The sequence below is a fragment of the Carcharodon carcharias genome, chromosome 21, assembly GCF_017639515.1.
Source record: "Carcharodon carcharias isolate sCarCar2 chromosome 21, sCarCar2.pri, whole genome shotgun sequence".
NCBI lineage: Eukaryota > Metazoa > Chordata > Chondrichthyes > Lamniformes > Lamnidae > Carcharodon > Carcharodon carcharias.
Window position 1 is genome coordinate 86,157,181 of NC_054487.1, and position 27,626 is coordinate 86,184,806.

Genomic DNA, 27,626 nt, shown 5'->3' on the forward strand with positions numbered 1-27,626 from the left:
ATAGAAGGATATGTCAAAAGGGTGAGATGAAGTTGTGCGGGGGGCTTGTTTGGTGCATATACACCAGCATGTTCCTGCATGGTTTGTTGCTGTGCTGTAAATACCATGTGATAATGCCCCTGTGAAGCACCTCGGGACATGTTAAAGATGCTCTATTAATGCAAGTAGTTGTTGTAAGTAAGCAAGAGACAAAATCAAAAGTACAATGGAGAAATCTTTAATTTTCAGCTTTAACTCACTTCCCGATGTTTTATCGCCATGGACATAGTCAGTATTCACATCAACCCATTTCACACAAGTTAACCCAGAACCCAACCTGAAAACCAAAGAACCACCAAAAGATTTTCTTCTACATCTCAGTCATCCAAAACAAAACCTTGCGATCGCCACCAATCGCACATAGCGGGAGTGTCCGATGCCAGCTCAGTCCTGAAGCCACGGGTGCAGAGCCGAGCATAATGGCCTGCAGAAAGAAGAGAAGAATTTGAAAATTTGTTTTTTTTGCACAGATGCTACTGCTGCTATTGTTAACAATTTAGGGTGGGAGGTGCAGAGGTGCAATCTTGCTGTCCTGGCCAACATTTATTTCTCCACCTACAACATCATCCAATTTGCTATTTGCAAGAACTTGCTGTGCACAAATTGGCTGTTAAGTTTTCTCTATAACAGTGAAAATACTTCATAAAATATGACTTATTTCAGGACATTCATTTTCTAGACAGAGAGTTAGAGTGTGTGTGTGTGTGTGTGTGTGTGTGTGTGTGTGTGCACGCGCGCATAAAATATGCTCATGGTGACATGTGTAGATGCATGGGATGTGTATGTCCGGGGGTGGCAAGAAAAGAGGGATTCTGAAAGCATTTACAGTAGCTGAGAAATCGAATGACCATGTTATTATTTGAGAGAATGATCAATACACAATGTTGCTTAAAGTTTCTGTATAATAAATGAAAATGCAAATCTGCTAAATGTAACTTTTGGAGATGGCATTTTCAGCCCCTTGTGTCTGTGACACCAATAGAGAATAGATCACTATACAGATAGCAACCGACCCTACTCTAGTTTCCTTACATTTCCCTGTAACACTCTATTTCTGTTTGCTTCTTTATCTAACTCCCTGTCATATGCTGTGACATGACATGGTTTTAGCAGTCACTTGTGGTTATGTATTCCACAAGCCTTTGCTGAAAACATTTCTTCTATCACATGACCCCCTTCCCCAACCTTTCCACTGCAAGGTTGAGGAGAAGCTGTCAGATCTGACAGTTTGGCAGGCACTGTGTAGCTGATACAGGTTGACACCCAAATTGAGTGTCAGCTGTGGTTCAGTTAGTAGCACTGTCTCTCATCTCTAAGTTAGGAGGCTGTGGGTTCAAGTCCCACTCCAGAATCCAGGCTGATAGTTTCAGTGCCAGTACTGAGGAAGTGCTGCACTGTTGGAATTGCAGTTAAACTGAGACCCCATCAGCCCTCAAAAGGTGAATGTAAAAGATCCTACAGTGCTATTTCGCAGAAGAGGAGGGGAGTTTATTTCCAGTGTCCTGACCAATGTTTATCCCTCAATTACCACCTAATAACAGACTATCTAGTCATTATAACAGTACTGTTTGTGGGAGCTTTCTGTGCACAAAATTGGCTGCCAGGTTTCCTATATTATAACAGTAACTACACTTCAGAAAAAAAATCGACTGCAAAGTGCTTTGAGATGTCCTGAGATCATGAAAGGTTCAAAGGAATTACAATTTCTTTTTAACTGATTAACAATTACTGAGAAACTTCGCTGTTGCATATTTGTACCTTACCTGGGGGTGACCCAAATGATGAACGAGTAATTGGCTGTTCATCTTGCCTGGGTAGCCAGTCGTCGCAAAAAGATTTTCATTGGCTTTTGACCATCTAGGTAATCAAAAGTAGAAGAATTTAGCTGGAGTAAATAAAGCTTGTCCACCATCTTCAAGGCACAAGTCAGGAGTATGATGCAATACTTTCCACTTGCCTGGATGAGTGCAGTTCCAACAACACTCAAGTTCAACACCATCCAGGACAAAGTAGCCCGCTTGTTTGGAACCCCATCCACCATCTTAAACATTCACCCCCACCACCACTGATGCTCAGTGGCAGCAGTGGGTTCCATCTACAAGCTACACTGCAGCAACTCACCAAGGCTCCTTCCAAACCCGCAGCCTCTACCACCTAAAAGACAAGGGCAGCAGACACAGGGGAACATCACCACCTGCAAGTTCCCCTCTCAAGTCGGGCACCGTGCTGACTTGGAATCATATCACCGTTCCTTCACTGCCACTAGGTCAGAATCCCGAAGTTCCTTTCCTAACTGTACTGTGGGTGTACCTATACTAGTTGGATTGCAGCAGTTCAAGAAGGTATCCTTCTGAAGGGCAAGTAGGGATGGGCAATAAATGTTGGTCTTGCTAGTGATGCTCACATCCTATAAACAAATAGAAAAAAGAAACTGTTTCCACTGGCTTAAGTGCTGAAAATGAGAGGGCACAGATTTAAGGTGATTGGCAAAAAAAACCCACAGGTGATGCAAGGAAACACTAATGCAATGAGTGGTTAGGATTTGGAATGCACTGCCTGAACACAACAAAGATCGCAAAATTGCAAGGCTACAGGGAAACAGCAGAGGAGTGTGACTAATTGGATTGCTCTCTTAAAGAACCAGCACAGGCATGATGGCCTGAATGGCCTTCTTTTGTGCTGCATGATTCCATGAACGAATCTGCAACAACCCCCCAATAACTAACCTAGTGAAATCTCTTGATAAACTTTAACCTGTCTGATGCAGTTGGTGTTGTTTTATCTCAGCCACTCAGTTCCGCTGTTTGAAGCTGGCCAACTCTACACTGTAGAAAGTGTCAGGTATTTACACAACTCCAGCATTGCAAATGTAGCCATTTGGTTTTTACCCCCCTCTCAATAACGGAGAGAATTGGTTCAGTAGCTGATAAAATTAAACCACTGTGGATATCACTGTGAAGGAGATACTCTATATCTGTATAAAAGGAACTGGGATCACATCAGTGAATAAATTCTGAGTTACCGGAATTGTCGTGCTCCATCCAAGTGTGATGGTCTCTTCTCTTGGGGGTAACTACAAGACAGAAAATAAGAACACAAGTCAAAAGCAAATATCTGCAGATGCCGGAAATCTTAAATAAAAACTGAAAATGCAGGAACTGGTCAGCAGTCTGGCAGCATACATGGAGAGAAACAGAGTTAATGTTTCAGGTCTATAAACTTTTATCAGAATATATAAGAGCATAAGAAATAGGAGCTTGGGTAGGCCATTTGGCTCCTGGAGCCTGCTCTGCCATTGAATACAATCATGCCTGATCTTCTACGTCAAATCCTACTTCTTCTACTACCCCATATCCCTCAATTCCTTTAGGACCCAAAAATCTATCAACCTCAAATAGACTCAATGACAGAGTATGCACAGCTCTTTCCAAAGTTTCAGAACTCAGAGTGAAAAATTTCTCCTCATCTATGTCCTGAATGGCTGACGCCTTAACATGTATCTATGACCCTGTATTCCAGATTTTCCAACTAGGGGAAACATGTTCTCAGCATCAACTTTGTCAAACGCCTTAAAAATTTTACATGTTTCAATGAGATCACCTCTCATTCTCCTAACTTCAAGGGAATATAGGCCTAGTCTACTCAATCTCTCCTCATAGGACAATCCTCACATCCCAGGAACCAATCTAGTGAATACTCATGCTAGGGAAAGCATATCCTTCCTTAGATAAGATCACCAAAACTGCATGCAGTACTTCAGATGTGTCCTTACAAATTCCCTGCATAATTGTAGTAATACCTCTTTATTCTTATACCCGAATCCCTTTGTAACAAAACCTAACATACCATTTGTCTTCCTAATTGCTTGCTGTACCTGCATGCTAACTTTTGATTCATGTACAAAATGTACAAGGACACCAAAGTGTCTCAATCTAAATACAAATATTTCCCATAAAAGAATTCTACTTTTTTATTTACTAAGTGGATACACACTTTGCCACATTGTATTTCATCTACCGTATTCTTGCCCACTCGCCCAACCTGTCTATATCCCTCTGCAGCCTCTTTGTATCTGCCTCACCATGCACTTTCCCACCTAACTTTGTAAGGTCAGCAAACATGGATATGCCACATGCGGTCCCATCAACTAAGTCATTAGACTGTAAATAGCCAAGGTCCAAATACTGATCCTTGTGGTGCCCTGCAAGTTACAGTCTGCCAAATGAAAATGCTGCATTTATTCCTATCTGTTTTCTGAGAAAAGGAACCATAAACTGTACAGTCCTTCCACTGGTTATACCCTCTCAGTTATGGTGTCATTTTAGTAAATCTTATGGCGAGTAGAAATGCACATGCCCCTATAACCCTTAATCCCATTCCCAAGCAGATATTTAACTCCCTCTGTTTTACACAGCTAAATGCATAGTGTCAATTGGCCTGTGAGAGTTTCAAGAATTGGGTCAAGGGGCTCTTCGACTAATTCCCACTGCCCCTCCCCCAACCTTCCCAAAACCTCCAGCAGGATACCTGGAGCGAGTGATGTCCCAGATCAGCCAATCATTCCCCGCAACGGCACCGACTTTGATGGTGTTGCTCAGACACCAATCTGCGGACAGCAGCGGCATCTGGCCGCAGTCCAGAGACAGGATGGCCTGCAGAGTGACCAGGTCATAAAACCGAATGATTCCATTCTTCTCCGCTACCATCAGCTACAAAGACAAAAGCAAACAGTCAACTGCACATCACTAAACCAAAGATACACTGAAAGCATGCCAGTATTTACATGATGGGCTGGGGGTGAATAGCCTCCTTCTGTGTTGCATCATTGTGAGGTTTGGTGCTCAAATCAATGCAACAAATGCTCACAGTAACATCGAATTGGTCAGGACAAATCAAACTACAGCTGGCACGTCCCATACTGGGGCTGACTGAGCAGCTATGGGAGAAAGGTTAGGTGTGGTAATTGAAGAGGACTTGCAAAGTGAAGGCCATCAGAGAGAGTTTCAGAATGAGTGCATGAAGGTATAATTTAGGGAGTCATGCTTAAATTGAGATAGGTCACTGATTAACCATGATCTCATTGCAAGGCAGACAGGTTCAAGGGGATAAATGGCTACAGAGTCAAACAAAACTGCTCTCATTTATTGAATTTTTCTTATGGGTGTTCCAATGTGCTATTTTTTTTTTAAATTGTTCCCAGGATGTGGGCTTCGCTGGCTGGGCCAACATTTATTGCCCATCCCTAATTGGCCTCGAGAAGGTGATGGTGAGCTGCCTTCTTGAACCGCTGCAGTCCATGTGGTGTAGGTACACCCACAGTGCTGTTGGAGGGGGGATTTCCAGGATTTGGACCCAGTGACAGTGAATAAACGGTGATATATTTCCAAATCAGGATTGTATGCGACTTGGAGGGAACTTGAAAGTGGCAGTGTTCCCATGCATCTGCTGCCCTTGTCCTTCTAGCTGGTAGACATCACGTGTTTGGAAGGTGCTGTCAAAGGATCCTTGCTGAGTTGCAGCGCTGGATCTTGTAGATGGTACACACTGCTGCTACTGTGTGTCGGTGGTGGAGAGAGTGAAATGTTGAAGGTGGTGGATGGGATGCCAATCAAACAGGCTGCTTTGTCCTGGATGGTGTTGAGCTTCTTGAGTGTTGTTGCAACTGCACTCATCCAGGCAAGTGGGGAGTATTCCATCACACTCCTGACTTGTGCCTTGTAGATGGTGGACAGGCTTAGGGGAGTCAGAAGGGGAGTTACTCGCCACAGGATTCCCAGCTTCCGATCTGCTCTTGTAGCCACAGTATTTATATGGCCAGTCCAGTTCAGTTTCTGGTCAATGGTAATCCCCAGGATGTTGATAGTGGGGGATACAGCAATGGTAATGCCATTGAATGACTAGGGCAGATGGTTGGATTCGCTCTTGTTGGAGATGGTCATTGCCTGCCACTTAGGTGACAAGTAACATTTGCGCCAAACATCGGCCCAAGCCTGAATGTTGTCCAGGTCTCGCTGCATATGGACAGGGACTGCTTCAGTACCTAAGGAGTTTTGAATGGTTGCTGAACATTGTGCAATCATCAGCAAACATCCCCACTTCTGACCTTATGATGGAGGGATAGTCATTGATGAAGCAGCTGAAGATGGTTGGGCCTATGAATATGGCAAATTGAATACAATGTGGCAAATGTGAAATTATATATTTTAGTAGGAAAAATTAAAATAACAGAATAGTTTTTGAATAGAGAAAGTGAAATGTTTGCATTCATAGGGACCTAGATGTCCTTGTACATGAAGCACAGGAAGTTAACTTACAGGCAAAGCAAGCAATCAGGAGGGCTCTACAATTACAGTCAAGCTAGGGTTCAATGAAGAGTGCAGGAGGACATGCCAGGAGCAGCACTAGGCATACATAAAAATGAGGTGTCAACCTGGTGAAGCTATAACACAGGACTACTTGCATGCCAAACAGCAGAAGCAGCTAGTGATAGACAGAGCTAAGCAATTCTGCAATCAACAGATCAAATGTGAGCCCTGCAGCGCTGCCACATCCAATTGTGAATGGTGGTGGACAATTAAAACAACTCACTAGAGGAGGAGACTTCACAGATATCTCCACTCTCAATGATGGGGGAGTCTAGCACATCAGTGCAAAAGACAAAGCGGAAACATTTGCAACCATCTTCAGCCAGAAGTGCCGAGTGAGCGATCCATCTCAGCCTCCTCCGGAGGTCCCCAGCATCAGTAGATGCCAGCCTTCAGCCAATTCGATACACTCCATGTGAAATCATGAAACAGCTGAAGGCAGCGGATACTACAAAGGCTACGGGTCCTGACAACATCCCGGAAATAGTGAAGATGTGCTCCAGAACTTGCCATGCCCCTAGCCAAGCTGCTCCTGTATAGATACAACATTGGCATCTATCTACCTGGCTATGTGGAAAATTGCCCAGGTGTGTCCTGTCCACAAAGAGGAAGACAAATCCAACTGGCCAATTGTCACCCCATCAGTCTACTCTCGATCATCGGCAAAGTGATAGAAGAGGTAATCGACGGTGCTATCAAGCGACACTTACTGCAGTAACCTCACTGATGCTCAGTTTGGGTTCCACCAGGTCCACTCAGCTCCTGACCTCATTACAACCTCGGTCCAAACATGGACAAAAGAGCTGAACTCCAGAGGTGAGGTGAGAGTGGCTGCCCTTGACATCAAAGCAGCACTTGATCGGGTGTGAGATCAAGAAGCCCTCGCAAAACTGGAGTCAATGGGAATCAGTTGGGAGTTATACCTAGCACAAAGGAAGATGGTTGTGGTTGTTGGATGTCAATCATCTCAGTCCCAGGATATCACTGCAGGAATTTCTCACGGTGGTGTCCTAGGCCCAACCATCTTCATCAATGACCTTGCCTCCATTATAAGGTCTGGAGTGGGGATATTCACTGATGATTGCACAATGTTCAGCACCATTCGCAACTCCTCAGAAACTGAAGCAGTCTGTGTGCTTATGAACCAGACCTGAACATTCAGGCTTGGGCTGATAATTCACAAGTAACATTCGCACCACACAAGTGCCTGACAATGGCCATCTCCACTAAGGGAGAATCAAGCCATCTTCCCTTGACATACAATGACATTACCATCACTGAATCCCCCACAATCAACATTCTGGGAGTTACCATTAACCAGAAACTGAACTGGACTAGCCATATAAATACTATGACTACAAAAAAAAAAGGTCAGAGGCTTGGAACTCTGCAGTGATTAACTCACCTCCTGACTCCCCAAAGCCTTTCCACAATCCAGAAGGCACAAGTCAGAAGTGTGATGGAGTAATCTCCACTAGCCCGGATGAGTGCAGCTCCAATAATACTCACAAAGCTCGACGCTATTCAGGACAAAGCAGCCTGGATGATTGGCATACTATCCACCATTTTCAACATTCATTTCCTTTACCACCGAAGCACAGTGACAGCAGCAATAAATGCTGGCCTAGCCAGCGACATCCACATCCTGTGAATGAGTAAGTTAAATGAATGTACCATCTACAAGATGCAGTGCAGCAACTCACCAAGGCTCCTTCGACAGCAGCTTCAAAATCCACGATCTTAGGACAAGAGCGGCAGATGCATGGGAACACCACTACCTGCAAATTCTGCTCCAAGTCACACACCATCCCTGACTTGGAAATGTATCGCCCGTTCCTTCACTGTCGCTGGCTCAAAATCCTGGAACTCCCTCCCTAACAGCACTGTGGATGTACCTACACCACATGGACTGCAGCGGCTCAAGGCGGGAGCTCACCACCACCTTCTCAAGGGCAATTAGGGATGGGCAATAAATGCTGGCCTGGGCAGTGACGCCCACATCCCGTGATATGTTAGCTTTTGTTACAAAGGGATTGGAGTTTAAGAATGAAGAAGTCTTACTGCAATGGTACAGGGCATTGGTGAGACCACACCTCGGATACTGTGCAGTTTTGGTCTCCTTACCCAGGAAAGATAAAGTGGATTGCAATGAAAATTTGCTAGACCAGTTTCTGGGATATAATAATTGCCAGCCGAGGAGAGATTGAGTAGACTAGACCTACATTCCCTGGCGTTTAGAAGTATGAGAGGTAATCTCATTGAAACTTACAAAACTTTTTAAGGAGTTTGACAGGATAGATGCTGAGAAAATGTTTTCCCTGGCTAGGGAATCTACAACACAGGGTCACAGTTTCAGGATACGGGGATGCTTTTTTAGGACTGGGATGAAGAGAAATTTATTCACTCATAGGGTTGTGAATTTTTGGAATTATCTAGCCCAGATGGTTGTGGATACTCAGTCATTGAGTATAATCAAGACAGGCTGATGGATCTTTGGATATGGGGTGAACCAAGTGATATGGGGATAGTGCAGGGAAGTGCAGTTGTGAAGGATTAGCCATGTTCGTTATAGAACTCTGCAGCAGGATCAATGGGCTAAATGGCCTTGTTCAGCTCCTGTTTAAAGCGTTATGTTCTGATGTGTTGGCGTTCCAATGTGTTATATTTCAGTATTCCAATGAGCTAATGCTCCCAATGTTTCCAATTTCTGCTGCAGTTTAATGCTATCTCTTTATATCTCAAGGCGACAGCAGCAAGCAGAAATACGACAGAGAAAAACCTTTCAGGCTAACCTTGTACATCTCCTCGGGATGCCAACACAGGCTCATTCCTGGAGACTGAAGGAGGAACGATGTCTTTTGGTTTCCATCAAGGTCCCAGATACTGCAAAACATTTCAGAACAAGACGCATAATTCTAAATGATGGCTAGTTAATCCTCTTAGAATGCCATATACAAAGATGTGCTTATAAACCCATTACCTCTTCCCTCAGAATGCAGTTAATTAATCTACAGTGACTCATGTAGCAGCATTTTGCTGATGCAAGATCCCATAAATAATTATATATTTGGTGGAAATGGTTAAAGATAACTAAAGGGAACATGTCTTCTTTAAAACTTGCTTAAGGTATAAAGCAACATCTGAGAGCATCCAATACAAGAGTGGATAAAGAGCAGGCTGATGTGGGGAGTAGGGAAAGCTCAGAATGGGGTTAAAGCATGGTTGAAGAGGAAGTTTCTCAGGAAGGGTTAAGGCAGGGGTGTTGAGGGAAGGACTTCTAAAGAACCACTTTTTTTAGTGCATTCAACATTCTTGTCAACTCTCCAACAAAGGGTTGGCCAGACTTAAATGGACTGTTTGGAGGCCACAGGGAACTTGACAGTTGTCTGGACAGGAAAGATATTCCAGGATATGTAGAAAGCCAAGCAATCTGAATTAAAGCAGGGATTTAAGATTAAAAAGAGCTAACAAAATTGCAGAGCACAGTCGATGGATCAAACGGCATACTTCTTGTTGTGTTCCCAGTGGTCAGAGAAATATTTCAATATAGACCACAATAATCAAGCAATGAAACAGATGTGTTGAAAAAAACCCAGCAATCCAGTTATTAATTAAGTTCTATAAAATAAATAATTGGGTTGTGTAGAGTCAATAGATTTGGAGAGTCTAGCACTAGAGAGCATAGTCTCAGGTTAAAGGGACGGCTATGTTGGACTGAAATGAGGAGAAATTTATTCACTCAGAGGATTGCAAATCTTTGAAATTCTCTATCCAAGGCAGGAGTAGATTGGTGAAAAGAAAAACATGCTGTCAAAGTTTTTCATCTTGCACTCATCAGGACAGATTTGCAAGAATACCAAATCTAAAGGAACAACAATTTATGCTGCATGAGAAGCGGGTGTTAATTGGTTGGCCAGAGGACTCTAATTGGGAGTGGAGTTACCATGGTGAATGCAACAGGGAACAGTTAACTGCCAAGCTTTTGTTTAAATACAAACCAAGCTGGTTGACTGTGACTGGTCAAGGCATTGCCATGGGCAATGATGTCCCCCAAGTTAACAGTTCCCTCATGTATTCTCCACAGCAACACCTCTACTAATCAGCAACTGCTTCTTATGCAGTATAAACTGTTCTTCCCTTTAGATTTGTTATTTTGGCAAATCTGTCCTAATGAGTACAAGATGAAAACCTTCGACAGCATGTCTCTTTTTGCAGCAATACCCAAATTCTACCAAGCGACTATAAGAGCTGTAGATGCTTCATCATTGAGTACGTTCAGACTGACGTCTAGAGGTTTTTGGACTTTAAGGGAATCAAGGTTTTACGGGGAAGTGGGCAGGAAAGTGGAGTTGAGATCGTACAGAATAGTCGAGTGTGTTCAGGGGCCAGTGAGCCACTCCTGCTTCTATTTCTTGTGTTTGCGATCTGCTTAGGGGAGGTCAAGGTAAGACATGAAAAGGAGGTAAGGATAGGCAGGTTCTTCTCATTCAACACACCATTCTTTGACCACTGCTCTTGTTCTATATTATCACATATGCTAGAGTTTTGTTCATTCTGTAAAGTCCCAGCTACAAATTCAGCCTCCAGAATAAAGGTAAAACCACTGAGGCTGAAGGGAAAAGTTTCGCTGAGACATCATTGCATTGTTTGTGCAAAGAATGAGGAGCAGGATGGCACCTGCAACCTGTATGATGCAAAACTGAAACGATCTGGAGCAGGGGAAGGAGTAAAATAAAAAGTGGGAATGCTCACCCATAAGAGGAGAATCCTAAAGTTTAAGCATATGATAGGCAAATATTGAAATTGTCCACTGTGACCATTCACAACTTTATTCAGGTTAATCATGCTGAGATTGTACAAACCTTCAGGAATATAGGATCAGTATTGTTTTGTTTTTAACTTTACACATTGTAGCTCCTTTGTATACTCTATGTCAGCTGGGGGGAGGAGTGTGTGTGAACATACATGCATGCCAACACCACGTAATGATAAAAGAACAAACTTACATTTCTATCGTGCCTTTCACAAAGCACTTTACAGTCATTGAAGTACTTTTATCGAATCCCAGAATCACAGTGCAGAAGAGGCCCTTCAGCCCATCGAGTCTGCACCAACACGTGAGAAACACCTGACCTACCTACCTAATTTCCAGTCACTGTTGTAATATAGGAAATAGAGCAGTCAATTTGCACATAGTAAGGTCCCACATGAGTTAATGACTAAATAATCTGTTTTAGCAATACTGGTTGAGGGATTTATGGTGGCTAGGAAACCAGCAAGATCTTCCTTGCTTTTATTCAAATAAGGGATGGGATCTTTAACGTCCACTTTAGAGGACAGGAAGGGCCTCGATTTAATGTCTTCTCCAAAAGACAGGACCACTGACAGTGCAGCACTCCCTCAGTACTGCACTGGAGTGTCAGTCTAAATTGTGCACTCAAATCTCTGGAGTTGGACTTGTACTCACAACTTTCTTTCTTAGAGGTGAGTGCGCTACTCACTGAGCCATGGTTGAACACAGTACAAGTCCTGAGTACACAAAAGCTGTGCAAAGGGTCTTGTTCAAGCACAACTAGGAGTGAAAGGCTTCCTGACGAGCAGATGCATTTTATCAAATCTTCCAAAAGGTTACACGGACAAGTAAAGCTAGTTGAATGTACCAAAATTGCACAATGTAAATTCAAAATATGTAATTTGTTTTTGTGAGATTTCACTGTCACACAATTATGGAGAATTATATGGAAAACTTCAGAAAAAATAAATCTACATGTTTCTTGGAATCAAGAGGAGTTCCCTGAATAAGAAAGGTATTGATTTCAGCTATTGGCATATAAGTGAAGAGGCAATAAAAAATAATAAAACTGCTGTATCCATCTGCAGTTCCCTTACAAAAAGAGCACAGACTGGCAAGAATAATCAGTTAAAGTCACAATGCAAATGCACCAGAATTTCACAAAACGTAGGCAAATCCAGTGGTTTTCAAATATTCAATGCCTCCCACACAATGAACTCTCGTCTTCTTCGCCCACTCACATCTCCTTGGAGGAACGAAGGATTCTCATTTTCAGAGCCAACAAAAGAAATGAAAAGGATTACCTTAGGGTTTGGTGGTGCTTACTGATGGGGGTTAGTTTGGGGTTAGTACATTGGACTGAAAGCCTTCGTAAACTGGTGCCAAATTAAGCTGGCTACAGAGAGAGATAGAGAGAGAGAGAGAAATAGGTCAAAAAAAGGCTAAATATATTCAAGGCAGCTGCCTCAAAAGAAGAGGAAGAAAGAGGTCAGGTTTATATCTCACGTTCACATCCTCAGGAGATTCCCAAGATGCCTCATCCAGATAATTCGTTCTCACAAGTCCAGTTGCCATTGTGTTGAAAGGCTCAATTACATGCACAGCAAGATTCCACAAGCAGCAAAAGAGATGGCTGGCCAATCTCATCAACTTTGGTGGTGTTGGATGAAAAGAAAGCATTTGGCCAGGATATCAGGAGAAGTCCCTACTCTTCAAATGGTGCCTTGGGATCTTTCCCACCCACCTAAACAGATGGTTTCATGTTTTGTAAAAAATAAAGAGAACTTTTTGTAGTTTGATTTTAGTCTGGTGTTTGACAACACTCCACAGAGAAGGAGAAAAAGGAAGAGAGAATGTAGCAAATATAGCAGCCAAATGTGTGCACAGCAAGCTCCCACAAACAGCAACATAATAACGACCAATCTTTTTCAGCAGTGTTGACAAGAGGGATAAATACTGGCCAAGGCACCATGGAGAACTCTCCTGCCCTTCTTCAATGTTGGGCTTGTATTTATATAGTGGCTTTCACTTAAAACTTTGCATCAAGGAGCTTCACAGGACATTTTATAACAAAATTGACACCGAGCTATATAGCAATCTGGTCAGGTGACAAAAAGTTTGGTTAAATAAGTAGGATTTAAGGATTGTCTTGAAAATAGAGAGAGGTGGAGAGGTTTAAAGGAGCCTAGAGCCATGTAGTTGAAAGCATGGCCAGCATTGGTGCAGTGATTAAAATCAGAGATTATCAAGAGGACCTGAATTGGCAGAGCAGAGAGATCTTGGAGGGCTGTGGGGCTGGAGGAGGTTACAGGTTTAGGTAGGGGTGAGGCCATGGTGGGTTTGAAAATAAGGATGAAAATTTTAAATTCGAGGCCGAGATGTTTAACCGGGAATCAATGTAAGTCAGCAAGCACAAGGGTGGTGAAGCTTGGTGCAAGTTGGGACATGGGCAGCAGCGTTTTGGAGGACCTCAAGTTTACAGAGGTTAGAACATGGGAGACCAGCCAGCAGTGTGTTGGAATAGTCAAGTCTAGAGGTAACAAAGGCATGGATGAGAATTTCACCAGCAGTTGAGCTGAGCCAACTTTAACCCTGTCTTATGTTACACGGGTAGAAGTAGGTGGTCTTAGTGCCAGTGCAATTATGTGGCTGGCAGCTCACCTTGGGGTCAAACATGGTATCAAGGTTGTCAACAGTCTAGTTTCAGCCTCACACAGTTACCAGGGAGGGGAGTTTCAGTCAGTAGCTTGTGAAAAACATATAGCAGGTGCTGAAGACAATGGCTTTTCAATATTTAGTTGGAGGAAATTTTTGCCCATTTTAGACTGGACGTCAGAGAAGCAACCTAACAGTTTAGAGACTGGAGCCGATGGTGATGGTGGCGTAGAGCTGGATGTCTTCAGTGTGCATATGGAAACTGATACTGTGTTTCTGGATGACATCGCTGCGTATAGAAGATATACAGTAGGGGCCCAGGATAGATCCTTGGGGAACACCAAGGGTAACGGTAGAGTAGCAGGAAGTGAAGCCACTGCAGAGCGAGGTAAGACAATATGAAATAAAGAATACACTTCTATAGGGGACAGGAACAGAGAGTCCTTTGGGTATATGTGTATAAATCACTTAAGGTTGAGAAATTGGTTAAAAAGACATAAGGGATCTTGAGACATCGAGTACAAAAGCAAGAAAGTTATGATGAACCTTTATAAAACATTGGTTCGGCTTCAACCGGAGTAGTGTGTCCAATTCTGGGCACCACACTTTAGGAAGGATGCAAAGGCTTTAGAAGATGCTGCAGAAAATACTTACAAGAATGGTTCCAGGGATGAGGAAGAGTTAAGTGGAGAGATTGGAGTAGCTAGGATTGTTCTCCTTAGAGAAGAGAAAGTTGAGACGAAGATTGTTCCAAATCTTGAGGGGGCTAGACACTGATTTAAGGCGATTGGCAAAAGAACCAACAGCAACCTGAGGATCAACTTTTTTTATGCAGTATTAGGAACAATGTATAGTTTTAAGTTTAATTTATATTTTGTATTTGGCTGTTAAGAAAGGTAAAGCCTGGTTTTAGATTCATTTAGAGGTTTTTTTGTGAACTGGCTGCCGGGAAGTGTGGGCCCTGTTTGTCTACATGCATTTTTAATAAGGTTTTACAATTCTTGAAGTGAAGAGATGGGTTACCAAGGGGGTTAGTAGTTTAGTGAAGTTAAAAAAAAAACTGTGCTGTTGCCTAGCAACAGGGGTCCAGAGAGACAGAGAAAACAGAAGAGCAATCAGTTAGCGTGTGTATATCAGGGAGTGCAGGCAGAGGTTTAATTTCTCTAAAAGTAATCACACTTTGCCAGTACTGGCTCTTTGAAAGAGCTGCCCAATTTATTCACCCACCCCAACTTTCTGCATGCCTCCAGTAATGCTGCAAACGAAGCCTCTTCAAATGCATCTCCAATTACCTTTTGGAAGCTCCTACGGAATATGATTTCGGCATCCTTTCAGACAGTCTTTTCTAGACCTTAATAGCTCCCTAGGAGGAGAGTGGGAGAAAGCAATTGAGCCCCTCATTCTGTGCCCTTGAGACTCGCAGTGCTTCTTCCAATTGGTGTTCAATATTGAGCTGTACTGATTTATCAGCTGAGGTGGGGGGAGGTCGTGGGGGGGTGCGGTGGCTGGTACCCAGCAGGAGGTTTCCTTGCCCATATTTCACCTGATGCCACGAGACTTCATGGGGTCCAGAGTCAATGTTGAGAACTCCCACGTCCATCCCAACTGTATCACCACCTCTGAGTGACTGTCCTGCTGGTGGGACACGATCCACCCAGGGATGGTGATGGAAGAGTCTGGGATGTTGGTTGAAAGGTAGAATTCTATGAGTATGACTCGATCAGGCTGTTGCAAATTTTGGCACAAGTCCTCAAATGTTAGTGAGGAGGACCTTTCAACGTCCGCTGGGCAGGATGCACCTTTGTTGTGTCCAAATCCAGTGCCTAGGTCAATGATGGGTGCTCCATTTGTGTTTATTCTTATAGATTTTTGTAGCTGTTTTCGATACGACTGCATGGTATCCTAGGCCATTTCATGGGTAAACCAACCATTGCTGTGGGTTGGTTAAGTCCTATGACTTAAGGACTTAGGAGCAGGAATAAGTCATTTAGCTTTTTTTAGCCTGCTCTGCCATTCAATACATTCAAGGCTAATCTGGCTGTGGTCTCAACTTCACTTTCCTGTCTGTTCCCCATAACCCTCGACTCCCTTGTTAATCAAAAATCCATCTAACTCAGCCTTGAATAAATTCAATGATCCAGCCTCCGCTGCTTTTTGGGGATGAGAATTCCACATATGAAGACCCTCATCTCTGTCAAAAAAGGGAGACCTCTTAGTCTTAAACTGTTCTAGTTCTAGTCTCCCCCACAAGAGGAAACATCCTCCCAGTATCCACCCTATACAGTTCCCTCAAGATCTTATATGTTTTAATAAGATCATCTCTCATTCTTCTAAACTCCAAAGGATACCGGCCCAATCTGTTCAATCTTTCTTCATTAGATAAGCCCTTCACCCCAGGAATGAGACAAGTGAATCTTCTCTGAACTGCTCCTAATGCAGTTATACCCTTTTTCAAATAAGACGATCAACGCTGTACACAGTATTCCAGATGTGGTTTCACCCAAGACCCTGTACAGCTGCAGTAAAACTTCCCTACTTTTATATTCAATTCCCCTTGCAATAAACACCAACATCCCATTTGCCTTCCTAATTACTTGCTGTCCCTGAATATTAACCTTTTGTGATTTATGCACAAAATCCCTCTGTATCTCTGCAATCTCTCTCCATTTAAATAAGATGCTGCTTTCTATTCTTCTTGCCAAAGTGGACAAGTTCACATTTTCCTACATTATAGTCCATCTGCTAGATTTTTGCCCACTCACTTAACCAACTATAATCCCTTTGTAGACTCTCTAGGTCCTCTTCACAGATCACTTTCCTATCTATCTTGGTTTCATTGGCAAATTTAGCTACAATACATCCATCCAAGTCTTTGACATAGATTGTAAATATTTGAGGCCCCAGCACGGATCCCTGTGGCACTCCACTAGTTACAGTTTGCCAATCCGAAAAACCCCACTCTTTGCTACCTGTTAGCTAACCAATCCTTTATCCATGCTAATATGTTACCCCCCACCCCCCCCCCCCAACCCCCCCACACTACACCATGTGCTCTTATCTTGTGTAGTAACCTTTGATGTGGCACCTTATCAAATGCCTTCTGGAAATCCAAGTACACCACATCTACATATACCCCTTTCTTGTTACTTCCTCAAAAGACTGATAAATTAGTTAAACATGATTTTTCTTTCACAAAACCATGTTGACTCTGCCTGATCCCGTTATGATTTTCTAAGTATCCTGCTATAATCTCCTTATTAATGGATTCTAACAATTTCCCTATTACAGATGTTAGACTTATAGTTTCCCGCTTTCTGTCTCCCTCCTTTCTTGAATAAAGGTATTACATTAGCTATTTTCTAATCCACTGGGACCCTTCCAGAATCTAAGGAACTTTGGGAGATTATAATTAATGCCTTTACTATTTCTGTAGCCACTCCTCTTAAGACCCAAGGGTGCAGGCCATCAGGTCCTGGGGACTTGTCAGCTTTTACATCTAATTGGCTTTCTCTGGTGATGGTGATCATTTTAAGTTCATCCCTCCCTTTCACCTCTTGATTTTCAAGTACCTTTGAGAAGTTTTCTAAGTTTTCTACAGTGAAGACAGAAAAAAAATATCTGTTCAACACCCCCACCATTTCCTTGCTTTCCATCATCAATTCCCTAGACTCACTCTAGGGGACCGACACTAGCTTTAGTTACTCTTTTCCTCTAAAATACTTGTAGAAACTCTTCTCTTACCATCTACTAGCTAGTTTTTTTTCCTCATACTCTACGTTCTCCCTCTATTTTTTTAGTCATTCTTTGCTGGCTTTTAAAATCTGTCCAATCTTCTGACCTACCATTAATCTTTGCAGATTTGGAGTGGTACAATCATTAACATCCTTATTTAGCCACAGATGATGCATCCTTCTCAAAGAGTCTCTTTCTTTCTCATTGGGATGAAACTTGGCTGAGATTTATTAAATATCTCCTTAAAAGTCTGCCACTACATCCCTACACTTCCTACTTTTTAACCTAGTTTCCCAGTTCACCTTAGCCAGCTCTGCCTTCATACCTTTATTTAGGTTTAAAACAGTAGTTTTAGACCCTTACTTTTCCTCTTCAAACTAAATTGAAATTTTAACATGTTGCAATCGCTGTTGCCTAGAGGCTCCTTTTACCATATTGTTTAATCCTGTCTCATTGCACGTGACCAGGTCTAGAATAGCTGGCTCCCTGGTTGACTCTAGAAGGTACTGCTTTAAGAAATTGTCCCAGATAAATTTTATGGACTCATTTTCTAGTCTTTTTAAAAAATTTATTCTTTCGTGCAATGTGGGCATCGTTAACAAAGTCAGCATTTGTTGCCCATCCCTAATTGCCCTTGACTGAGAGTCTTTCTCAGCCATTTCAGAGGGCAGTTAAGAGTCAACCACATTGCTGCGTGTCTGGAGTCACATGCAGGCCAGACCAGGCAAGGCCAGATTTCCTTCCCTAAGGGAGGTTAGTGAATCAGATGGGTTTTTACAACCATTGATGATGGTTTTATGGTCACTATTACTGAGAATAGCTTTATCGCCCAGATTTATCAATTGAATTCAAATTACTCCAGCTGCCCTTTTGGGATTTGAACCAATGTCCCCAGAGAATTCGCTCATGCCTCTGGATTAATAGTCCAGTGACATTACCACTACTCTCCTTTGTCTATTTGATTCACCCAATCTACATATAGGTTAAAGTTGCCCATGATTATTGCAGTACCTTCCTTACATGCCTCATTTATTTCTTCCTGGAAACTCTGTCCTACAGTGTAACTACTGTTAGGGGGCCTATAAACTACTCCCACAAGTGACCTCTGACCTTTCTTATTTCTTATCTCTACCCAAACTGATTCGATATCTTGCTCTTTCAAGCTAATTGTCATCTCTCAATATTGTACTAATGACATCCTTATTTAATAGAGCCAAGCACCACCACCCCCCAACCTTTTCCTAGTTTCCTATCTTTTCAAAGTGTCAAGTACACATCATTATTCAGGTCCCAGCCTTGGTCACCCAGCAGCCATGTCTCTGTAATGGCTACAAGTTCATACATATTTATTTCTCTCTGTGCGAACAATTCAGACATTTTGTTACGAATGCTGCATGCAGAGACAGAACCTTTAACTCTGTCTTTTTACTATTTTTGCGATCTCTGGCCTTATCTAGCAGTGCATTTGCTCTGATTCTCCCTGTTATACTCTGGTTATCATTACCCAATTTGCTACCCTGCTCTATTACTCATCGTTTCCCCTTGATTTATCACATCTCTCATATGATCCCTTGCCCCCAACTATTAAGTTCAGAGTCACATATAGGCCAGACCAGGTGGGATGGTAGATTTCCTTCCCTAAAAGACATTAGTGAACCACATAGGTTTTTACAACATTCCAGTTTCATGGTCACCAATAATGATATTAGCTTTCCATTTCAGATTTATTTAATTAATTAACTGAATTTAAATTCCCTAGCTGCCCTGGTAGGATTTGAACTCAGGTCTCCAGTACAGCCATTAGTCCGAGCCTTTGGATTATTAGTCCAGTAACACATCCACCGTGCTTCTGTACTCTTCACCAAACTACTTAGGCATGATCACTAAACACACACACACACATCAGTTAAAAGACTTGCATTTATACAGCGCCTTTCACCACAGCCAATGAAGTACTTTTCGAGTGTGGTCACTGTTGTAATGTAGGAAATGCAACAGCCAATTTGTGCACAGCAAACTCCCACAAATACTGATGTGACAATGTGACGTTTGTTGAGATATAAATATAGGCCAGGTTACCAGGGAGAATTTCCCCTCTCTTCATCGAAATGGTACTATGGAATCTTTTAAATCCAGCATCCAGCCTAGCAGGAATGTGGAGCCTCGGTGCAACATCTCATCTGAAAGACAGCACCTCCGACAGTACAGCACTTCCCCAGTACTGGCACTGGGGTGTCAGCTGTTAGGGAGATATAATTCTCATGTTATTGGAATCTATTGTAAAATTGTGTGCGCATCTGTGTGTGTTTTGAAATAAACCAAACTAGATTTTTTCAAAAGAGGGAGTGAAATGTGTCACCTAGCCAGGTGAGGTTTAGAAAGAATGTGCGTTCTGTTGAAGGGTCATGAGGACTCGGAAACGTCAACTCTTTTCTTCTCCGCCGATGCTGCCAGACCTGCTGAGTTTTTCCAGGTAATTCTGTTTTTGTTTTGGATTTCCAGCATCCGCAGTTTTCTGTTTTTATTATTATTTTAGAAAGAGTGTGTTTATTTTTCCAAAGATTACTGGTAAAACCTATTGATGAGAGATTTTTATCATCAGAAAGATAAAGTCCAAAGGCATAATGGGTCTTTGCATTCAAAGGGCAAAATATGTATAAAGGAGCGTAGGCTGTGTGTAAGAGTAGGCAGTCTAAGATTCAACAAGTGTGAAAAGCCTTCAGCATCTATGCCTCAAACTGCTGCCTTCATGGACTAAAATTAAGAGAACTCACTGTTCAGGGTATCATTTATTTTGCCTGGGTCTTTCAAAATCTGTGTGTTTTGCTGTTGCCATAACAAAGGTGTAACTGGGAATCAGATTAACTAGGGAATTTAAAAATTATTGTAGCAGTAATTTGTAGACATATGTATGTGCTTACAATCTTTTATTAATAAATGTTTAATTTAGTTTTATAAAACCTCCTAACATTTGGTTTTATTATTACTGAATTGAAAGCCCGTATCTCGAAACTTACAAACTGAAAATTAGTTTTGACAGTTGTTTCACGTTTCCCTCTGGGATTTGAACAGCTCAGCATTTACCATCTGCTGTGTCATAACACAACCTAGATTTTTGTGCTCAAGGCCTGGGAGGGGACTTGAACCCAAGACTTTTGACTCAAAGGCGAGTGAGCTACCAACCAAACCACAGCTTGGATACGTATCTATATTACAGAAAGACGGGCTGAAATGATTGGCCAGTGAATGGTTTAGATAACATGATTGGCAGCTGACTTTAAACTTGGCTGCTAATACTTGCATTGAGGCAATTTGACCATTTCACAATTTTAACATTCTTGCAGCCGAAATTATTATTGAATATTTAGACTTCTAAAAAGGTTCCTACATTGCTGATTTAAAATGTATGATAAACAAGAACTGAAATAGGATCCTTTGATTTGAATCTCTTAATCCAGAATGTGTGTTTGTAGCACCACAGGAATCAGCTCATTGAAAGACAGTGCAACATGTTTTAAGTTACACAAACACCTATTAAATATGTATTCAAATGCTGGAGCACCTATCAATGCTTTGAGAATTTACCAGTGAATCACAAAAAAAGGGACAGCTCATAGTGAAACAGGGGAAGCAGAAAAAAAAAGACGAACCTACATTAATATAGCGCCGTTCACAATCTGAGGGCATCTCAAAGTGCTTTACAGTCAACGAGGTAATTTTTGAAGTGCAGTCACTGTTGTAATGTAGGAAACGAGCCAGCCAAATCGTGCATAGCAAGCTCTCGCAAACAGAAATGTGCTAATGATCAGATAACCTATTAGTGATGTTGGTTGAGGGATAAATGGAACCAGGAAGCTGGGGTAGAATTCCCTGTTCTCCTTTGAAGTAAGTGTCCTGGATGTTTTAAGTCCACCGGAGGGGGCAGACAGGGCCTCAGTTTAACGGCTCATCAGAAAAACAGATTAATAATGATTTTTTTTTGTCACTATACGACCTACTGAGCAATCACAGCTACTTCAGCCTGAAATAAAGGAGCACTTAACCCTCAGTAACCAGCAACTTCCAAACTGGCAATAATGCACAAGGCTAATGTTTTTTTTTTGCTAAGCAAAGGCAACTGTGCCTCTTGTGCCTCCAACAACACCATCCAATGTCATCTCTGCCAGTTCAGTACGTCAAGAAATCAAAATATCAAAATTTGACTTGGCAACAGTTTATTTAACCTGGCAACGAGTAGCAGCAAAAAAAGAAAATTAATGGACAAAGGCAGAGTTGACCAATTTTTCCCTTATATTAACTGTAACAGAGACAAAGCATTTTTCCCCCTTCCCACACAAGAGTTTGTTTGCAGGCCAATAAGTTTTATAGCCTAAAGCTAAAAATATATGTTGATAACAAGCACTGTACCTACCGACATGTGTGATCATCACTAACACTTGCAATCTGCTTCCCAGTGTTGGGGTCAAATACTAGATCGTTGATGTAATCAGTGTGACCTTCTATTACCTACATGGAATAATAAACCAGGACACTTCAGTGGAAATCTAAATTTGAACAATGGCCTTATTTCAAACTCAGCTGGTTGATGTCACATTTCATTAATGTTTCGGTACTTGGAACTAACTGATGCAGACAGTTCACTTAAGTTCAGCACAACACATGAGCTGAATGGTGAGAGCAGTGCAAAATGACTAACTTACTGCTGCTACAGAGTGACACACAGGCAGTAACAAGTTGAGTGTTTTAATTGTGAACTGGTTACTTGCACTCTTGTCATGTTCACATTAAAACCTTGGAGAGGGTGCAGAGGGGATTTGCTAAAATAGTACCTGGGATGAGAGACATTGAGTTATGTTAGGAGACTGGAGAAACTGGGATTTTCTCCACAGAGTAGAGAAGGTTAAGGAGAGATTTAATTGAGGCGTTCAAAATTATTAACGGCTATGATAGAGTAAAACAGGAAACATTGTTTCTACTAGCAGGAAAGCCAGTAACCAGAGAAAACAAATTTAAGATAATTGGCAAGACAGCTAGGAGCAGTTTGAGATGAAGAGAAATTCTTTTTAACTCTGCGAGTTGCGATCTCAGGCGCTGCCTGAAAGGGCAGTGGAAGCAGATTCAATAGGAGCTTTCAAAAGGGAATTGGAAAAATCCCTCAAAAGGCTATGGGGAAGAACAGAGCCAAATGGGTGTAGACAGTTGGGAGCCAGTACAAGCATAATGGGCCGAGTGGTCCATACCTGTGCTGTCAGATTCGATGATACACAAACAGAACGTCACAACAGTGTCACTATCTTTCCAGAAGCTGAGTGGAGAATTTCCAGCAGGTTCCGTTTATATTTTATTTTCATGGTATTCCTGTTTTTTTTCTCTCCTGAATGAACGAATCTCTTGCAGAGACACGTTTCCTCGGACATAGGAAATCTTTATTCCAGTGTGGGTCTGACCGAGTGTCAACAAAGGGGGCACTGCAGAGCTGAACTGACACCTGTGCTCATCCAATATCCAGAGAGCTAATGGAAAGGAGAACTTCTCACTCAAGGGCATCTTGACCGATCGGAACCTCTCCCTCCCTCTTGCTCCTCACCTCAAGTGGGTTCTGCTACCTTCATGCCTCAGGGGTTTATGCCCAGGACTTTTCCATTCTGTATAGCTCAGGTGTTGAGACACTGGGGAATTTTATTTTTTTTTAATGAAAGAAAGAACTTGCATTGATACAACGCTCGTCACATCCTTAAGTTTTCCCAGCACACTTTACAGTCAACAAAGTACTTTCTGAAGTGCAGTCACTTTTGCAATGTGGAGGAACATGGCAGTCAATTTGTGCAGAGCAACCTCCCAAAAACAGCAGTGTGATAACGCCCAGGTAATTTGTCTTGGTGATGTTGGTTGAAAGATAACTACCGACCAGGACACCAGGGAGAACTCCCCTGCTCTTCTTCAACAGTGTAACCTAGGATCTTTTATAATCCACCTCAGAGGGCAGACCGGGCCTCAGTCCGAAAGGAGGTAGAAAGCAAGTTGTGAGGAGGATGCAAAGGCTCTGCAAAGGGATATAGATAGGTTATATAAGTGGGCAAAAAACTGGCAGATAGAGTATAATGAGAGAAAACATGAGCTTGTCCACTTTGGCAGGAAGAATGGAAAAGTAGAATATCATTTAAATGGAGAGACTGTAGAATGTTGCAGTACAGAGGGATCTGGGTGTCCTTGACAATGAATCACAAAAGGTTAGCATGCAAGTACAGTAAGTAGTTAGGAAGAATAGTGGAATGTTAGCCTTTATTGCAAGGGGGGACTGAGTATAAAAGTAGGGAAGTCTTGTTACAGCTGTTCAGGGCATTGGTGAGACCACACTTGAGAGCACACATGGAGTACTGTGTACAGTTTTGGCCTCCTCACTTAAGGATATACTTGCACTGGAAGCAGGTCAGAGAAAGTTCACTATGCTGATTCCTGGGCTGAAAGGGTTGTCTCATGAGGAAAGGCAGTTTGGGCCGGCAGAGTTTATAAAAATGAGAGGTGATCTTATTGAAACACTTAAGATTTTGAGGGAACGTTTCCCCTCGTGGTGAAACTACAATTGGGCACATGGTTTAAAGATAAGATGGAGAAACTTCTTCTCTGGGAGGTTAGTTAAGCTTTGGAATTCTCTTCCATTGAAAAGTCATTGAATATATTCAAGGCTGAGTTAGACTGATTGTTGATTGATAGCAGAGTCAAGGTTATGGGGGGCAGACAGGAAGGCGGAGTTAAGGCCCTAATCAGATCAGCCATGATCTTCTGGAATGGAGCAGGCTCGATGATCCAAATAGCCTGCTCCCGTTTCTTCTGATCGAGGGAGATTTGTGGGGTTTTTTTTATATTCATTCATGGGATGTGGACGTTGCTAGCTAGGCCAACATTTATTGCCCATCCCTAATTGCCTTTGTTCAGAGGACATTTAAGAGTCAACCACGTTGCTGTGGGTCTGGAGTCACCTGTAGGCCAGACCAGGTAAGGACAGCAGATTTCCTTCCCTAAAGCACATTAGTGAACCAGATGGGTTTTTACAACAATCGACAATAGTTTCATGGTCATCCAGATTTTTATTGAATACAAATTCCACCATTTGCTGTGGTGGGATTCGAAGCCAGGTCCCCAGAGCATTACCCAGGGTCTCTGGATTATTATTCCAGTGACAATACCACTACGCCATTGCCTCCCCAAAACAGTTCAAAATGAGGTTAATAGTCACTGTGTTCACAAATTCAGGACTGCCTTTCTTTTAGCTCAAATCACATTTCAAACACTGTTTCCTTCCTGCCATTGTGGTGTAAATTTATCCATTGTCACAGAGACTCAAGGCACGAAGCAAGCTGAACTCAAACTCTCGATTTGGTCAGGTCAATGTTTTATCCCTCAATCCAGATCAATATCACATTACTGTTTGTGGGATCTTGCTGTGTGCAAATTACCTGTCATGTTTCCTACATTACAGTAGTGACGACGCTTCATTGGTTGTAAAGCACTTTGGGATGTGAAAGGTGTTATATGAATGCAACTTTGTTCATTCTTTTCATTAGATTAACAAGTCAGGAAGACCAAACTTGCATTTCTATAGCACCTTTCAAGACTCTGCACATCCCCAAAGTGGTTCAGAGCCAATGAATTATTTTTGGAAGCACAGTCACTGTTGCAGAAGTGGAAGATGTACCTGCCATCTGGTGTTTTCTTTGAGATCAGATGTGAGCAGTCTCAACTTTCTGTCAGCGTCTGCTGTACAAAGCCTGCAAAAATTAAAAGTCAATTTAAAAGAAGTAAATGGAAACCTATTTATTGTTAATTGAATTGAAAAATAAATGATATCAAAGTCAAGTACAGTTAACAAAAACAGAAACAGAATTACCTGGAAAAACTCAGCAGGTCTGGCAGCATCGGCGGAGAAGAAAAGAGTTGACGTTTCGAGTCCTCATGACCCTTCAACAGAACTAAGTAAAAATAGGAAAGGGGTGAAATATAAGCTTATATTTCAGTTTATATTTCACCCCTTTCCTATTTTTACTTAGTTCTGTTGAAGGGTCATGAGGACTCGAAACGTCAACTGTGCTCTTCTCCGCCGATGCTGCCAGACCTGCTGAGTTTTTTCAGGTATTTCTGTTTCTGTTTTGGATTTCCAGCATCCACAGTTTTTTGCTTCTATCTCAAGTACAGTTACTCTTGTTTGTTCCCTCACCAGCTGCCGCAGACCCAAACTCGCAGCTGTATCATTTAGCATTCGGCTCGGTCCTTCAGGACATCCTAGTGGCTGTAAAGCACTCTGGGATGTCCTGACTTTGTACGAACATATAAATTGGGAGGCGTGGGCCATTTGGGCATTCAAGCTTCTCCACAATTTGATAAGATCATGGCTGATCTAATTGTGACTTCAATTCCACTTTCCTGTCTACCCTCCCCCCAGCCTCACAGAACTTTTGACTCCCCTTGTCAGTCAAGAATCTAAGATAAAAGCAAAATACTGCTGATGCTGGAAATCTGAAATAAAAAGAAAAAATGCTGGAAAAACTCAGCAGGTCTGGCAGCATCTGTGGAGAGAGAAACAGAGTTAATGTTTCGAGTGCATATGACTCTTCTGGGCTAAAGTGAAGTAGAGATGTGATGGATTTAATACTGTTTAAGGGGGGGGTTGCAAGGAGCAGGTGGATCAAAAAACGAGGTCAGGGATTGGTGGGAACTCAGGAAAGACTGACAAAGATGTCATGGACACAAGACAAAGGGAGTGTTAAAGACTAAAGGAGGTGCTGATAGTGGCTTAAAGGTAAGATAGCTTAATGTATTAATAGTCGAACAAGGGTCGGGACTCTGTGAAAGCCCAGAGAAAAACATGACAGGCGGCTCTGTGGAGGGGCAGAGGAGGTGGGGGGGGGGGGTGGTGTTGGGGAAAAAGGATTAAAAAAAGAGATAAAATAAATAAAACATTAATGAAAAGAAAAAAAAATCTAAATAACTTAGCCTTAAAAAAACATTCAATGATCTGCCTCCACTCCTTTCTGGGAAGAGAAGTCCACAGACCTATGACCCTCAGAGAAAACATTTCTCCACATCTTAAAACAACAGATCCCTTATTTTTAAAGGGTTTGCCCTAGTTCTAATCTTTCCCCAATGGGAAAACACCCTTTCAGCATCCACCCTGTCAATTCCCCTCAGGATCCTATATGTTTCAGTAAGATCATCTATCATTCTTCTAAACTCCAATGGATTCAGGCCCAGCCTATCCAACCTTTCCTCATAAGATAATCCCTCCTTCCGAGGAATCAGTCGAATGAACTTTCTCTGAACTTCTACGAGGGCAATTATATCTTTTCTCAAGTAAGGAGACCAAAACTATACACAGTACTCCAGAAAAGGTCTCCCCAATGCCCTATACAACTGTCACAAAACTCCCTAGATTTATATTCCGTTTCCCTGCAATAAATGATAACATTCCTAATCTCTTGCTGTACCTCCATACTAAACTTTTTGAGATTCATGTATCAGACACCCTGATCCCTCTGTATTGCACAGTTTTGCCATCTTTTTCCATTTAAATAATGTACTGTCTTCTACTGTTTCTGCCAACAATTCACATTTTCCCATACTATATTCCATCTGCCAATTTTTTGCCCACTGACTTAACTTATCCATATCCCTTCGTAGAATCTTGATGTCCTCCTCACAATTTACTTTCCTACCTATCTTTCTGTCATCAGCAAATTTGGATGCCATACATTCGGTCCCTTCATCCAAGTCATTGATATAGATTGTAAATAGTTGAGACCCCAGCACTGATCTCTGTGGCACTCCACTGTCACAGCTTACCAAACCAAAAATGACCCATTTATCCCTATTCTCTGCTTCCTGTTAGCTAACCAATCCTCTATCCATGATAATATGTTACACCCTACACCATGAACTCTTATCTTGTGTAGTAATCTTTGATGTGGTACTTTCTTAATTGCATTTTGGAAATCCAAGTGCACCACATCTACAGGTTCTCCTTTATCCATGTAACTTGTTACTTCCTC

At 42.1% G+C, this 27,626-nt stretch overlaps 1 protein-coding gene across 1 annotated transcript in view; it reads right to left on the reverse strand.

Moving 5' to 3' along the window:
• Window positions 1-201: 201 nt before the first annotated feature.
• nup37 (nucleoporin 37) overlaps window positions 202-27,626 on the reverse strand; it is a 38,444-nt gene continuing 11,019 nt past the window's right edge. Inside the window, exons 3-9 of the mRNA XM_041216058.1 lie at window positions 25,280-25,352; window positions 21,995-22,089; window positions 9,197-9,287; window positions 4,567-4,748; window positions 3,062-3,112; window positions 1,803-1,896; window positions 202-463 (exon numbers count right to left, since the gene is read on the reverse strand). Coding sequence (XP_041071992.1) covers window positions 350-463; window positions 1,803-1,896; window positions 3,062-3,112; window positions 4,567-4,748; window positions 9,197-9,287; window positions 21,995-22,089; window positions 25,280-25,352 — 700 coding nt within the window. The 3' untranslated portion in view covers window positions 202-349. The remainder of the gene's footprint in view (window positions 464-1,802; window positions 1,897-3,061; window positions 3,113-4,566; window positions 4,749-9,196; window positions 9,288-21,994; window positions 22,090-25,279; window positions 25,353-27,626) is intronic.